The sequence below is a fragment of the Cyprinodon variegatus genome, unplaced genomic scaffold (assembly GCF_000732505.1).
Source record: "Cyprinodon variegatus isolate N-32 unplaced genomic scaffold, C_variegatus-1.0 Scaffold40, whole genome shotgun sequence".
Taxonomy (NCBI): Eukaryota; Metazoa; Chordata; class Actinopteri; order Cyprinodontiformes; family Cyprinodontidae; genus Cyprinodon; species Cyprinodon variegatus.
In genome coordinates, this window is record NW_015150493.1 from 57,626 (window position 1) to 73,242 (window position 15,617).

At 38.9% G+C, this 15,617-nt stretch overlaps 1 protein-coding gene across 2 annotated transcripts in view; it reads right to left on the reverse strand.

Annotated features, from left to right (window-relative positions):
• fam160b1 (family with sequence similarity 160 member B1) overlaps window positions 1-15,617 on the reverse strand; it is an 18,827-nt gene continuing 3,210 nt past the window's right edge. For both annotated transcript variants that reach the window (XM_015369972.1, XM_015369971.1), the window contains exons 2-18: window positions 14,778-14,932; window positions 12,912-12,990; window positions 10,555-10,724; window positions 10,324-10,428; window positions 10,103-10,225; window positions 9,789-10,004; window positions 8,782-8,978; window positions 8,574-8,688; window positions 8,338-8,414; window positions 8,040-8,232; window positions 6,159-6,322; window positions 5,457-5,603; window positions 5,294-5,384; window positions 5,071-5,214; window positions 3,182-3,322; window positions 1,348-1,451; window positions 1-1,267 (exon numbers count right to left, since the gene is read on the reverse strand). In XM_015369972.1, the coding sequence (XP_015225458.1) occupies window positions 1,156-1,267; window positions 1,348-1,451; window positions 3,182-3,322; window positions 5,071-5,214; window positions 5,294-5,384; window positions 5,457-5,603; window positions 6,159-6,322; window positions 8,040-8,232; window positions 8,338-8,414; window positions 8,574-8,688; window positions 8,782-8,978; window positions 9,789-10,004; window positions 10,103-10,225; window positions 10,324-10,428; window positions 10,555-10,724; window positions 12,912-12,990; window positions 14,778-14,932 (2,333 nt within the window). In that variant the 3' untranslated portion in view covers window positions 1-1,155. The remainder of the gene's footprint in view (window positions 1,268-1,347; window positions 1,452-3,181; window positions 3,323-5,070; window positions 5,215-5,293; window positions 5,385-5,456; window positions 5,604-6,158; window positions 6,323-8,039; window positions 8,233-8,337; window positions 8,415-8,573; window positions 8,689-8,781; window positions 8,979-9,788; window positions 10,005-10,102; window positions 10,226-10,323; window positions 10,429-10,554; window positions 10,725-12,911; window positions 12,991-14,777; window positions 14,933-15,617) is intronic.

Sequence of the window (15,617 nt, forward strand, 5' to 3'; positions counted from 1 at the left end):
ATAATAAAAAGACAAAAAAAATTTATAAACTTCACGACCAGAAAACTAAAACCACTTTTAACAGCTGAACATTCTGTTTCTTTACATTAGCCTGTGAATTAAAGTCAAAATTACAATAAATAAACCTAATTTAAACTAATATAACAGTCATTTCTGAGTACATGTTCTATGTAACCCCACAGTGGGAACCTCACTATGAACACTGATGAGTAAAACGATGAACACTCGGTCTGTTGATGAGAGCCTTGTCCTTATCTTTACGATGTAACCAGTGCAGCGAAGTGAGGTCCGTGTGCAAATTGCGATGGAGGGTCACATCTTTGGGTGGCGGTAAAAGGAACGAGCATTAAAGCCAAACCGAGGAAAGACATCAAAACAAATTAAAGTTAACAGTGTCTCTGCAGTCAGTCGTTAAACCGACTCGTCATCAAAACGTTCGATTAAAAAAAAAGGCAACCTGCAAGCAAATAAAGAATAAATAAGATGACTTGGCTTTTAAAATGGGTAGAGTACATCACTATGGATGTAACTACAGATATGTTTATGAGGAGGGGGAATCGATCTTCCAGGATTTTCAGTCCATGAGGAACTAAAGGACAGAAAGAAGAAACTAGGAGGGAATCTGGAAATACAAATGTTTCTGACTGGATTCCAGACTGCGTAGGAACCTTTGCTGTCTTCAAAATGACAACATGAGATGTTTGAAAGAGCAACACTTTGCTGTAACTGAAAGGTCTGATTCCACATTAAGGCAATGACTTTTACAAACAAGGCGGCAATGTGACGAAACGAACACGCACATTTACTCCTCCATTTTAAAATTCCACGCTCACTCCAAGGTAGAAGACAGGTGGGGGGGTGGAGGGCAGTGAGAAACTGCACAGAGGTGGAAAAGAGTCCGCTGCCGTCTGCACCTCGATCACCATCCCTGTCTTCTGTCTCCTCTGCTGGCGGGGCGCCGTCTGCGCTCCCACCTTCTCAGAGGTCAGAGGAAGGGGAATGATGGGACCCGTCCATGTGGGATCCTAACAGTCTTGCAGGTGAACCCAGTTAGTGGTAAAGTTCTGCCAACCCAATGTCCCCAGCACCCTGGAAGGCCCCGGTTGGTCCTGGCCCATCCGCCTGACTGCGGCAGATGGTGGAACAGCGGGAGTTTCACAGCGTGGACGAGGCTGCTGCGTGGTATTTGACAAAGGCGATGGCTGCCAGCTCTTTGCAGAACTCCTCCAACACGATGACCCCTTCCAGCAGCGTACTGTGGTCCACCCTGTGAGAACAGACAGAGGTGAGTGTATTTATAAAGTCACTTTAAAGCACAGGCACCTCATGCAGCGTGGAGGTACGTACGTGACTCCCTCTGGCTCCAAGCCTAATAATCTCTTCCTCACCAGCAGCAGTTTGGGTGTGAAATCTGGGATGCGGTGAATCCTCAGCATTAGATCTCCAACCACCTAACAAGAATTCACAAAAACACCCACAGGTTTCTGTCACACTAGAATTCTGCACGCGAAAGAGAAGGAAAATAACACATGGTTAGTCTGTATTCCGGCAGAAGAATCCCCCAGCATGATGCGACTACCACCATGTTTCATCATGGCAATATCTCACTTCAGAGTAAAACTCTTTGCACATATTTACCAAAAGCTGCTGCTCTGCTGTTTGTTCATTGATGTTGCTGGTGAAGATTCACAGTCATCCAGGTCATAGTCATTCCAAAAAAGTGAAGAAAACAATCCACTGGACTTTGTTTCCAAGTTTAGAGACATTTCACTTCCCATCCAGGAAGCTTTTTCAATGCAAAATGTCAGGAATGGCGTTGGGTTTGAGGCTACGTACAGTAGCCCACAAAGCCTTGTTTTTGTTTTAAAAAACATGCAAATTGAAACGGACGAACAGGTCTACCACTTGGAATGGGGGTCGTTTGGCTTCTTTTGTTAGCCTACAATGCCCCTTACAAAGACATAGACAGGTATGGGATTCATTCCAACCCCCTAACAAGGGGTAGACCGGTACTCAACGCTATTCCTGACATTTTGAATTGAAAAAGCTTCCTGGATGGGAAGAGAAACATCTTCAAACTTGGAAAAAAGTGTTTTTTAACTTTTTTGGAAGTTCATTGATGTTCTTTAAAAAAAACATCTGACAGGTTTAATTTTCTAGCATTTTTCCTCTTTTCAGCTCAATCCCTCTGACAAGCTTCTCTGTTACTGCTAAAAAAAGAGAATGCTGCCACCACAGTGTTTCACTATACTATAATGATTCAGTATTATGTGTTCTTGGTTTTAGGTGATCTGTGAGGGGGACTGTTCCACTATATCAGGGGTCTGCAACCTTTCATATCCAAAGAGCCGTTTTGCCCAGAGTCCGACTAAGTAAATGTTGTTTAGAGCCACAAAATGTAACATGACTTTTTCTAGAAAACCTTATTTTTTTTAATCTTGTATAGGAAATTAGTTGTTGCCATCTCAAACAATCAACAAATCATGTATTTTTAATGTTAAAACATATAATTTTCAAGCTAATTCATAGAAAAATGTCTCTTNTAATCTCATTCTTTTCCCACTTATAAAAAACACTAAAGCTATTGATACCGGTATATATTAAAGTAAATTATTTAACTCTTTATATACATTTTAGCCACTATTAAGAGCCACTGGAGAGGGTCCAAAGAGCCATATGTGGCTCTGGAGCCGCAGGTTGCAGACCCCTGCACTATATCATTAAAGCTTATTTGAATGCAATTTATTTCTGATTTTTCTTTTTTAAAAGATTTGAAAAATGTTTCTTGGGTTAATCTGATGGATAAAATACAAATAAAATAAATGGAAAGTGGAGCGCGGGGGGTGGGGTGGGGGGGTGAAGTCTGTGAAATAAAGTAGCTGCTTCAACAAGCCTGTAAATATATAAGCAGAGTAATTCCCAGAAAAAGTTCTCCAGGTAGTAACTTTAGTTCTAGGAACAGAACTGAAGCAGCAGCAATTTTCTCACAGTTAACAAACAAATGAGGCTTCTGAAGATTTCAAGGTAGCTGCCACAAAATACAAGGAAAAAAATGATTAACTTTATCTATTCTTTATTAAAGTTTAAAAACAAATATGAAAACACCTTTTGTTTTAGGAAGACTGATATTCTCTTTTAATGACTGTGAGATTAGAGGTGCACCGATAAATGAACGTCTTACCCGGACTATGACAGAGAACAAGGACCTGCAGCCGGGGGCCAGACTGATGTAAGGGTCCAGCAAGTATTCATGCAGGTGTGGGTGTGGCAACAAAGACAACTTGGAGAGCACAGCAGTCACCTGCAGGTTTACATCGTAAGGCTGCAGGACAAAAGAAGAAAACAGTTTGATTTAACAATGCTAATGATAGCTGCATCAGACACAGACAGCACTGATTTTCCCCTAATGACCAAAAACAACATCGCTGTAAAAATAAAATTAGATTCTACAAATTACTATGCATCAATTTCATGACCATGCATCTAGTAGAAAAACACAGAAACCCATTCCCAATAATTCTTTCCTTTCATCACTGGATGGGGAGTATTTTTCCCACTACGGTCCCCTGAGGGAAGAAATCAATTCTACTGCTACATCAATCAGGAAACAAACACATATACCAATAAAATCCAGTGCAGTAAACAAGAAAAGTATGTAGGTGGCAGTATTATGCTGTGGGGTTAATTAATATGGCATCCTAGAAAAAAAAAACTGATGGAGGGTCCAAAGATCTGAGGTTTACCAGCCAGCTGGACCACATCACTAAACAGTTATAAAGGCCAATGCAGAGTTTCTGGAACCTTCGTCACGCAGACAAAAAAACAGCTGCGATTGGTCCTTGGTATGCCTTTCCGGCTGTTTCTTGCGAGTTCTCTAATTCAGTGTTTTTCAACCCTGGTCCTCAAGGCACCCTGCCCTGCATGTTTTAGATGTTTCCCAGCTTTCACACACCTGTTATCAATTGATAGCAGATTATCAGGCTTTGCTGAACTGCAATCATCTGAATCAGGTGTGCTGAAGCTAAGAAACATCCAAAACATGCAGAGCAGTGTGCCTCGAGGACCAGGGTTGAAAAACACTGCTCTAATAGGCTCCCCATTGCGCGAAACTGCTGTGCGTCCCTAAAAATTTCAGACAGATGGTGCAGAAGCATACCAGCAAAACTGGTTCGCGACAAGATCCAAGCGACATTTGATGTGTGCGGTTGCAGGAGTATAATCTGCCCTTAAAGGAATAGTTTAAATCAGTGAAGAGTAACTCTAAACCATTCTGTTCTGTAGAGACAGGTGGGGTGGAGAGAGGAGGCAGCTAAAAGCTGCAGGATAGAGCACCTCTGAAGGATTGACACCTCTGTTTTATATGTATGACCAAGAATGGATTCATCAAAGTCATGTTAGATAAATCCACCATAAATGCTTGTAGAGACAGACATTCTCCAAACAATGGTAAAAACTAAGTAGAAACCAGGTAGAATCATTTACACAATTTTGTATTTAGGGACATCAGAATAGATGGTCTGAATACAGCATTAGATATTTTTTATGAACAGAGAACCTATTCATATCCAGATTGTCTTTTTTTTTTTTTTTACAGCACTAGTGGTTTGTTTTTTTGACAGTAGTCTGACAGGAAAGAGGGAATGAGAGCGGGGGAGAGAGATGCAGCAAAGGACCACAGGTTGGATTCGAACCCTGGTTGAGTTGGCCGTGTCGAGCACTAAGGCCTTCATACATGGATCATGGGCAACCACTGCTCCACCTGCACATCCCAGATTGTCTTTTTTTGTTATCCGACAGTTAAAGCCACTTTTATATGATGGTTTCTAAAATACTTTTAACACTTTTAAGACCTTTTTATTTAACTTCCTGAATATTTCATTCATGTTCAGGTGCTGCCCTACAGACAGCAGGCCACTCACAAGCATTTACGCAATAATTTACAAAGAACTTGATTTTCGGTATTTTAAGAGAGACATTTGAACAGTTTCCTCCTTCTTCTACTTACAGACTGAAAAACGACTTTTATCTTGACATTGATCCCAACAAGAATTTAGATCATATCAAACTCACTTGATCAAGGATGCGACCCATCCTGTCAAAGAGAACCTTAAGGAAGTGACCCTCGAAGAACGGCATGTCCAAGTTACACTTTTCCAGAGGCTTTGGGTTTCCTCTCCAGTCCCACCGCTGGCAGATGCCACAAAAGTCCCTGAACTGAGGAGAGCAACAAAACGCTTGAACGAAGACAAAAAGGCTACCTCTGCGTCGGTGTCCAGGGAGGAGGGAAGCCTACCTGTCTATGTGCATCTCTGAGGTAGGTGTCATAGCCGGTGCCTTCAACGTGATACGATGACTTGGCCTCATCAGGCACCAAACACAGGAAGCTGCAGGAAAGACGGGCTAGAGTCAGAATTTTCAGGCTCAATAGAAAAGCCCATCAGGGACAGATTCAGCACCTGTTGACTATCTTGTGAACCTCCGTCTTCCCGTCAGACTTTGCGTGATCGGGACTGTGTTGGGGGGTGGAGCCAATCCAGTCGGAGCCAGACAGCCTGCTGTCTGGGGAGAGGTCATCTCCGAACAGCGGATCCTCTTCCAGATCTCTGCAGACAAGATGCAGATTTGTTCTTATTAATCGTCAGGGAACTGTTTGAGAATATCATATTTTTATGAAATGCATGCAATTCTAACCTATTTTATTTCTTTTATCAAATTATATTTTAATACCATTGGCTCAGAACCCTAATCTGAAAATGTCTGGATCTTAATTTGGAACGTTCACCAAACAGGTGCAAAACATCTGCAGCATATCAAGCAGCTGCTGGTGGAGAAACAGAAAACAAGAAATCTGGAGAGGATTTGTTCAAATTGTTTCATTAGATCTCATTAACCAACGACAAGGAAGGAGGCTAATTAATGCTCGCTGGATTTCATTCTCCCACAACTTTGAATTATGCTAAGAGGCAGCTGAGCTGCATTAGAAGCATCATTATTTAATCACAGCACCAGAGAAAATGAAAATAAACAAGCTGAACAAGTGGCAGCATATTAACAACACAGATCTGATGCATCTTGTTTATTTCCACTGTTTTATGTTTGAGCAGAAGCTCTCCAGAAAAGCTGGTTTAAGTCTGCAGGTCGTCGCAGCCGGTCCTTACACAGCATCGTGGGGCTGGCCGTTCTCCAGGGGCTCCCGCTCCTCCTGCGGTTTGTTCTCCAGGTAGTTCCTCTCCTCCAGGTTGCGCAGCACCAAGCTGTGAAGGATGTGCTGGTTGGGCTTCTGGATCAGCTGCTCAAACAACCGCAGCGTCATGATGCTGATCTGCAGACAAAAGGGGGAAGAAGTGATGTGCCAGAACAACGAGCCGAGAGTTTGTTCACTGACAAACGGTAGGCTGCCTTTGCTTTAACAATACAAAAATGATTCATCTTTGCTTTGTGTGATAGATGTGCATGAAAAACCATTCATGCTCTAATTACTGATTTTTAGCTTTCATGTTTCTCATTTCAGTAGCTAGTTATTTACCTAAACAAGCACAACTGTACAATACAAAAAAGATTTCCAATGAAAATTCTTATAAAAGGAAAATATCATTGAAAATTACAACCATATCATTCATAGTATTCTTTAATTTCATGAGATAAACACAAAGGAGCACACAACTGTTAAGTGGACAGAAAATGACACCATGTTTTCTAAATACAATAAAAATCTAAATCTGACTCTTCATCCTGAACCTTTTCTCCAAAAACCATAAATAAAACCTTCTGAAATATGGCTGCCGTCCGAAACCGACAGGCTTGGCGAGGAACAGCAGCTGAGAGATTCACGGCAACTAGAAAACTAACATTATATCATCAGCATTTAAACATGATGGTGGCCGTGTCATGCTGCGGAAAGGCTTCTCTTCACCATGAATGAATTGACAGTAGGACGGATGGAGCTAAATGTGGAACGATAATGTTAAATTAACTGCAGTAGGCAGCAAAACACTGAGAGGATGCAGGAGTTTTCCCTTTTTAAGTGCAGAGATGGTGTTTAAAATGTAAATCCCTTTATTGTCCCACAATGTGGACTCCCTTGGGGAGCAGTGGGCTGCCATTGTGCGGTGCACCGGGAGTAGTATGGGGTTAAGGGTTTTGCTCAGGGACCCAGAATGGCGGTCTATGGGAGTGTGTGGGGCTGAAACTCAGAACCAAGCAAAATGCTGTAAAAAGTAGGCCACCACTCCCCATATTTATTTATTGGAATGGATTGAGATGACCAGTAAATTGCTGATTTAATCCCATTTAAAGCCACACAAGGAAAAATATGCTTTCACAAATAAACAAGAAATTATCAACGAGGAACAACTTGCTGATTATTAAAAGGAATACTTTAGGACACATTAAGTGGTGGATTTGTATTAATAAACCCACTGTAAATTAAATTAAGTTGCATTCTTTAAGAAAAATATATATTTCTAATAATAATAATAATAATTTTATTGCTGCTCTTAGGAAACAACTAGCTGGGGAAAAAAATATAAACCAACAATACCAATTCACTTTATGGAAATGTTATCGACGCACAATAAATGTCTTATCAAATATAAAGAATTAATGATAAATAGTTTGCCTATCCCTATAGCCATCATGAAAATACCCCAAATAAGCAGCCTGAGCTCTGATGCAGTGGTTTACATCCTGTGGTGAAATGATCCATTCAAAGTCAAGATAAAAGTATAACCAAGAATTAGTGGTTAGACTAAAAATGTAACATTCCAAGACAAATGAGTTTGAGCTATTTAGTAGGGAGGAATGGGCAGACATCTCTATGTGCAGCAGAGACTTAAAGCTGTGATTGGAGGTGGTTCTAATCTTTACTCCAGGAAGCACATGAATGCAAATGATTATCTATAAAATAAATTCCTTAATTTATTAATCCACTTAACAACCATGAACTACTTTGTGTTGCTCTGTTATAAAAAACACTTTAAAACTTGCGATTGTATTGCAGCAGAACATTTTTGATATAATAGATCCAATGTGATGAGAACCTCATCTGACAGATGGTCACAGTGCTCGATGAGTCTGTGCCTGAGTGGATTCTGAGCCATCGCTGCCGGAGTTTCTGCTTCCTTGTCCTCTCCCAGCAGAAAGTAAACAATCTCCTGCAGCAAAGCGTCCGAGGTCACCTGCCTTATGATCCTGTTCAACAGGGCTGTGGAGGTCAGGATGCCCACCTCAGACCTGCAGGGACACATGTTTCAGAACTGTCACGACTCACACAGCACGCCGACATGACTACAAATGTCAACTCTGGATGATTGACGGATGAATCAGTGCAGCACTTACGTCTGCATAAGCTGTGGTTCCATCACGGACACAAAGAACCTTTCTCTCACTGCTTTTGCCATCACTGCAGCTGCTGACTGGAAGACAGAAAAACAAAACATGCAGATCAGCCTTCTGTGCCGTTAAATAAATAACTCTCTTAGAGAGAGAACATCAATAGTTCTGTCAATCCAGATGACAGTATGACACATCAGAGCACAGCTAGTCAGAGCTGTTAAAAAAAAAAAAAAAAAAACCTTCTGAGCCTCCTTGATGAGCTGATCGCAGTAATCCAGCCACGACAGGAATGATATCAAAGCTCTCTTCCCTGTGAAGACGGCAGCGTCCTCTTTCAGGTTGTATACATCTAGACTAAAGTAGACAAAAGGGAGAAAAATAACTCGTTAGGCCATTTTAAACGTTACACACAAAATGTGCTTCAAAGACGATAAAAAACCAAATCACCCCCAGTTGACTGACTCCACCGTCTCGATGTCCATGGGATCGATGGACGGAGGCAGGGCTTTATAAAAGGAGACCAGCCTTTCGGTGAGCAGTTCACAGAGTTCAGTGTTTTCTGTTAAGCACCTCGCAGCAGCCGGCTCTGGCAAACTGACGAGGAGCATTAAGCCCTCACATGCTTTCACCACTATCCTGCCATCCTTAAGAGAAAACAAAAATAATGAGGTGAAACTTTCAAATCAGAAGCGATCAGATTCTTTCTGCTTATTTCTAATCTTCAGTTTTAACTGAAGCATTGATTTGCCGATACCAATGTTTTAACGCTGCTATTTACTGGTTTACTATCTATACTGGGCTGCAACTAACAATTGTTTTATTAAATTGATTAATCTGTCGATTATTTTTTCGAATAATAAATGGACAGCTAAAGTTTCCTTAAAGATTTTTAACGAAATTGAACGTAGTGAAAGTAAAACTTTTCCACTTAAGCAGTGCTGGATAGAGCGTATTGACATATATATATATTTTATTTTGGTTTAATTACTGCTGTAAGTGGGTCTATGTCAGCTATAGACATGTTTTAGAATCTCTACACTCCAGTTAACGGTTAAACGATTACTAAATTAGTTGATGATTATTACAATAACCGATTAGTCACAATTATCTGATTAGTATTTCAGCCCTAATATATACTATCTTATGTTAGAGCATACTTAGCATGGATAGCATTGCCCCAGCCTAAGTTTAAGTGTGTATCGTAAAAAATTCCTTACTGATTTCAGTATTTTTAGGCAGGACAGAGGCTGAAAGCTCTACAATTATTTAACCATCCTGCTATCAGCTGAAGGTCTTTTTTCGTTCAATAGATTTTTGCATCTCTCTGCATCATCTGACTTTATTTTTAAATGCCTTGCTAACTTTATTTTGGAGTAGTTTTCAGCACTAACAACAATCACCATACAATCAATATTTAAAAACAAACAGCAGCTCTCCATGAAGGAGCCACTTACGGGACTCTTTGTGAGGTTCAGAAGTGAGGTGACCAAGTTGTAGTTGTTGGTGTTATTATTGTTAGTAGTTGGGCTGGAGGTGGAGGCAGCAGCTGCAGCAGCTTGTGGTTCTCCAGGGGGGTCTGCCTGAGACTGACCAGTGTCTGGAGCCAGGACACCAGCGTTGGCTGCTTCTGTTGCAGCAGGACTCTTAATGTCAGATCTCTTTGATTTGTTCTGCAAACATTAAAAAAAAAAAAAAAAACATTCTTACATTTTTATAATTAATAAAAACCTTGAATCTCCTATTTCTTCCAAGACTGACAAGAACCCACCTCAAGGAAGAAGTTGACGAGGTACGGGTCCTGCTTCAGTTTGGAACAGACGATGCAAAGAAACTGGATCTCCTCGTTTTCTGTAGGTGCAGCCAGAACCTCTCCACACAGCCGGATCATTTTCTGACACATTAATGAGATGGAAAAGCCCCTAATAAATGACATGTCCCGCCATGTTTAATTATAAACCAAGAGCAGAAACAACCAGTCAATATTTCTACCTGCACAGGTCGGTGGACGTTGATGTGTGGCAGAAGAGGCTGACGGATGTGAGCCAGCAGCTTGGTGTAAAAGGTGAGGACTTGTTGCTTCATGCCAGGAGGACACTGAAACATAATGTTCAGAAATCAGCTCTGCACAACAAGTACAGATGAAAGTTTTACCAAAATATATATATATGTAAAAAAAAAAAAAACATCATCTAGAAATATATACATTTAACACCTCCTTACATCAGCTTTGCCTAATGTGTAGAGGGTCTCCAGGATCTTATGGTGCAGGAGGTACTCCATGCAGGGTCCAGTCTCACCAGACTCCCTTTCAGCCTCCTCCTGGGTCAGAATGTCCAGCATTTGCTCCAGGTGGGACGGGATGTTGGTGTCTGTGACTGGGGCTTTGTCATCTAACAGAAACACAAACCATCCTCATATAGAAAAATGTCCAAAGTAAAATAAATACCCAAAAATAAAATAAAAACACTTTTTCCACATTTCCACATCAGATAAAAACAAAACAAAAATGAAACTGATCATTTAAACCCTGGATCCTGATCTGTTGTATGAAGTTTGGTGCTTTGATGGATTAGTGGATAAAAATAGGACAAAATATCAATTAAATACAAAACAGGGTAAAACATACACCTGCAAAAGATAAAACAACAAAATAGACATGCCTGTTTGTTTACTTTTCTTTCTTGTAAGTTAAGTAAGCTGTGTACAAATAATCATAAAACATGGGTCCTAATCGATTAAATATTATAGCTAGGGATGCACCAGATATTCAGCCACTGAAAACTTTCGTCCAACTTTAACTAGAAAGTTAATTTTTGGTTTTCTGCGGTTGGACATTTAAAACCGAAACAAAACAGCCGAAACTTGTGATGACATGACACACAGCGCTCCCAGTGCGGGTGCAAAAAGATCGCAAGGAAAGCACGCGAAGAAAAGGAGCACAGGTAGAGAGACAGAAAATTGAGCGTGCGAGTGAGAGGGTGCGAGTTTAATCGCTGCTCATCGTTCTCATTGTGCGCTCAGGTCAGTGGCACCAAATGCCACAGAAGTCAAAATGTCCCTATCGCCATTCTGCATATAAGAAGAATGCGACACCGAAAAGGAAACTGACACCAAACATGCCACTGAGTCTGAGGATGATGTGCTTGAAAAGGCAAGAAAAGTTTCCTAGAGATTCTGCAAATGTAAAGACTATAATAATGTCACTGGTAAATAAATATTTTTGGAACATTTGTTATTAAATAGTTTATAATTTATTGAAATACCTTGAGTTTAACAAGCTAATATGAGTTTTTTGATAGTTAGTATACACTGTAGCTGGAAATGCTTTGATTTTAATATTTAAAGTAACTTCTTCTTACGTTTTGGTTTCCGGCCTTGATTTCCAAATTTTTTTGCTTTCCGCCAAGAATTTTCACTTCAGTTCATCCCTAATTATAATGTCATATACATACATGTTCATAAAGCTTAAAGTCACTTTATCAAAGCAGAAGGCTCAATCTATGTACTAAATGTGGCTACACTGAACAGGATCATTATCAGGAAGGTCAGACTGAGTTAATGGAGGAAATTAAAGATTTCACCAAAATCCTTTGTGAGATCTAACAAAAAAAAAAAAAACTACTAATGTATCTAGATTTCCTGTGTAAAAGTCGTCTTCTAGGTAAACCAAATCATGGAAAAAATATGTAACTGGAAGATAATCTAAATGCCACAAAATACAAACGCAACAACAAAAGGTTTGACTAAATATGTGTCAGCTCAGCAAAAACCCAATAATTGGGTAAACAGTAGCTCTTCACAAAATCACTCTTTATCTGTTAAGGAAATATCTGAATATTTTAGTGCCACTGACAGAGATGCATTATATATAGCTGTTTAGTTCAGAAAGTCCGAAGCAGACAACAATGTCATTAGTATTGGTGCATTTCCCTTGAAATATAACACCAATAAATTACATCAAGGCATTTATTAGCTAAGACTTCCATTGTAATGAGAAGTACATTCAATAAATTGTGTAGCTCTGATGAGAAGTATTACTTTGAAGAGTTTGCTTTTTAACCATCAGACATTTGTGTGGTATTATCAGCTAAAACTACTTTAACACACAGAAGGAAACCCAGTATGATGAAAGGCAACCAAACAGCATTCTTTGAATCTTTAAGTTATTTTCTATTGTGTGCTTTCTCAGAAAAAGCTACTCTATAATACACAGTTTGCCTTCCAAATACATAATTATTGTTTTTTTTCCACTGATCTTTATCCATCTTAAAAGTAATCCATCTAAGTTTACAGACAACACAAATGAGGGTAGAGTCCATAAAACACAGTAATGATATCAAAATAAAATATGTTTTAGGATAATCCTCCCAGAGTCTGGTAAAAATAGTTTTAAAAAACAGCACTTCTGCTCAACCAAAGCTATCCCTTTTTTGAAAATGCCATTTTGCTCTCAGCTAATTCAAAAAAAAGGAGCAACGCTGCTAATGGACCAACCAGTAAACAACACAGAAATAAACCTATGAAACAATCAGTCTCTTTATCACAGCTATTAAGACCACATCTTAGACATTTCTTACCAGAAGTCTCAATGTAATAATGCGTAATTCCCTTCCAGTGGTAGACAAAATCCTCTTGCAAGGGCAGAGATGGGGCAAGCTGAAAAACAAACCAATGTGAAAATAAGCATTTATAGTGGTAAAATATCATCATGTCTTTGTGATGTATTATGTTTAGATGTCTGTTTTCAGTTCTTTAAAATGTAGCTGTAATATAAACTTTACTGTTAATCACTAAGAATTAACTTAAGTATGAATAGTGTTATACAAATAAATATAAATTACATTGTTGCTTTAACCGTCTAAACGGCTGCGATGGCGATTCAAAAAACAGCCTTTTATTTGTTTTCCGGTGCTGCAGTTTTTGGAATCTCCAATAATACCAAGCTAAACATATCTTAAATAAAATCATCTTTCATTTCTTTTTTTTCCCCCTCTAAGCAACCTAACCATTGCTATTTTGTATAAGGGTGCATTCACAGGGTGCTGCATTTATTTTTCAAGAAGTGATTTTTTTTCTTCCCCAAATCAATCAAATATTTCTTGCAACATCTTTCATGCATCTGTATAACAAAAAATAAACATTTGTTACTTGAACTAGTGGTGGTTCTAGACAAAATTTACCAGGGAGGCCTGTTTTTTTTTTTATGGCGACACAGAACAAAATAATAACAATAAGAAGAAATAAAAAAATAAATAAAGAAAGCAGGACAAGAGTGCATCATGTTAAGTGAGACAAAAAACAGGGGTTGTAGACTCCTGATCTATGAAATAAAAACTCAATTTACTTTGAAAGTAAATTGAACTGAAGTGGACCAGGGAATGATTTACATCAGTTATGGTGTCTTCAGTCAGCACATAAAAAAAAGTATCAACATTAACAATAAGTAGACATTTCTTAAAAAAAAAAAAAGGAAGAAAGAAATTAAGGCATTTCAGCCTAATTCCAGCAGGTGAATAAGATGATCTGCAATAGGATTGATTATATTTTCCTTTGTAAACCATCTTATTCCCCTGGCACATTTTCTTACTGACCTGCTCAAACCAAAGGAAAATATACTTTATTCAAGAAGAAAAGAAAAAAAATACTTGCTTATATTTCAGTTTTAGCAGTTTCCAGTACAGGGGGGCCAGTGCCCCTGTCTAGAACAGTCCCTGATATCCGTCCATAATAAAACTAATTAATACCTTTAATTTTGCAGGTAGAAGATGATTTACTGTTTTAATGGTAAATGTATTTAAACAACTAAGAGTAAGGCATTCTGGATAAACAAAAATACCTTTCCAAATCCCATTAATAATAGCCTTTTATATATATATTTTTTTTTAAATTAAAACATGTTAGCACATGTGTTTCAGGAAACCAGTCAAATGTTTACAGATGCAAACAATGGGAGCAGAACAGTTTTGGAAACAGGTGTAAGCTAGTGCTTATTGTTTGGGAGCTTTAAAACGTCTAATTTTTACTTTTCACTAATTACTGAGGCAGATTGGCCACAAATTCGCTCTGGTATATTTGCGCAACATCAAAAAACACTGTCCAAAAATTTCAACCCCTCGTCATCACTGTTTGAAATAGGATAGCTAACTACGACATTAGCTTAGCATTTAGCTCAGCTGGCGAATCAAGATCTAAAAGGTTTATCTTAGGTCATTAGTAATAATACATACAACTTTCAACATTTAGAGCCATTAAAAAACAAAAATAAACCAAAGCTAAGAGCAGTGAAAGACAAGAAACAAGGTGACACAGCCGATTTGTCATGCTAACTGTTAGCTTGCTAGTTAGCAGCCCAATGCTAACGACTTAATGAGACAATATGCCGTTTTGACCAAACTTAATATCATAAATAGAGGCCCAAAACAATTTAAAATACAAATACTCACCGCTTCAACAGCATGCTGCAGAATGGACGTAAATTTGGAGAACATCTTGTTCTTCGACTGAACCAGTTTCTCCCGAGAAGACCTAGAGAATTCCTCTATCTTCTTCTTCCTGTTGTTGCCGCCTCGCTCCAGATTGGAGGTTTCATACACTGACCCTTGTAACGAAAGAATTCAATGTAAGCAATAAACCCGCGGCAGGTCGTGTCCCTCAGGACTTTACAGGCCCGGTACCGCTACTTTAAACGAGACGTCTCCAGACTCTGGGACAGACAGGTTCACTTTGGACACGGTGGCACTTCCCTCGCCAGACGCTTGATACCCGCCACCAGGGGGCGTACTCGCACAGGACAACAGTCAGACATAAAAACAATGTTTCCAGTTTGAAAAGGTGAGGCTAAAAACACCGAGAACCAAAAAGGACACAATCTAAAAATTAAATTAATCTTAAAAAATATCAGTTTCTTAAACATTAAGTATGTTTTAATTTTTCTTATATGTTTAAAATTTCTTTTTAAATATTTTTTTATTGTATTTAGAAAGACAGGCTTCCATTACATTCAGTAATTAAAGCTTTACACATTTAAGATTGTATCTGAGGATATAAACAGAAAGTCCAATGATTTTCTCCATGCTGCATTACCTGTATTTTTTTACAGAGTATCACTAACTCTAACTTATGTATAAATAATAACAAAAGTGAACAGAATTGAACAACTATGGGGATTGCACCACGTCGTACAATGAAAACCACAAATACGTGCACTATTGCATCTTTTATGCAAGTTTAACAGAGTTCGTTGTATTTAATCTAGTATTTGTATTTCTTTATATAATAAGAAT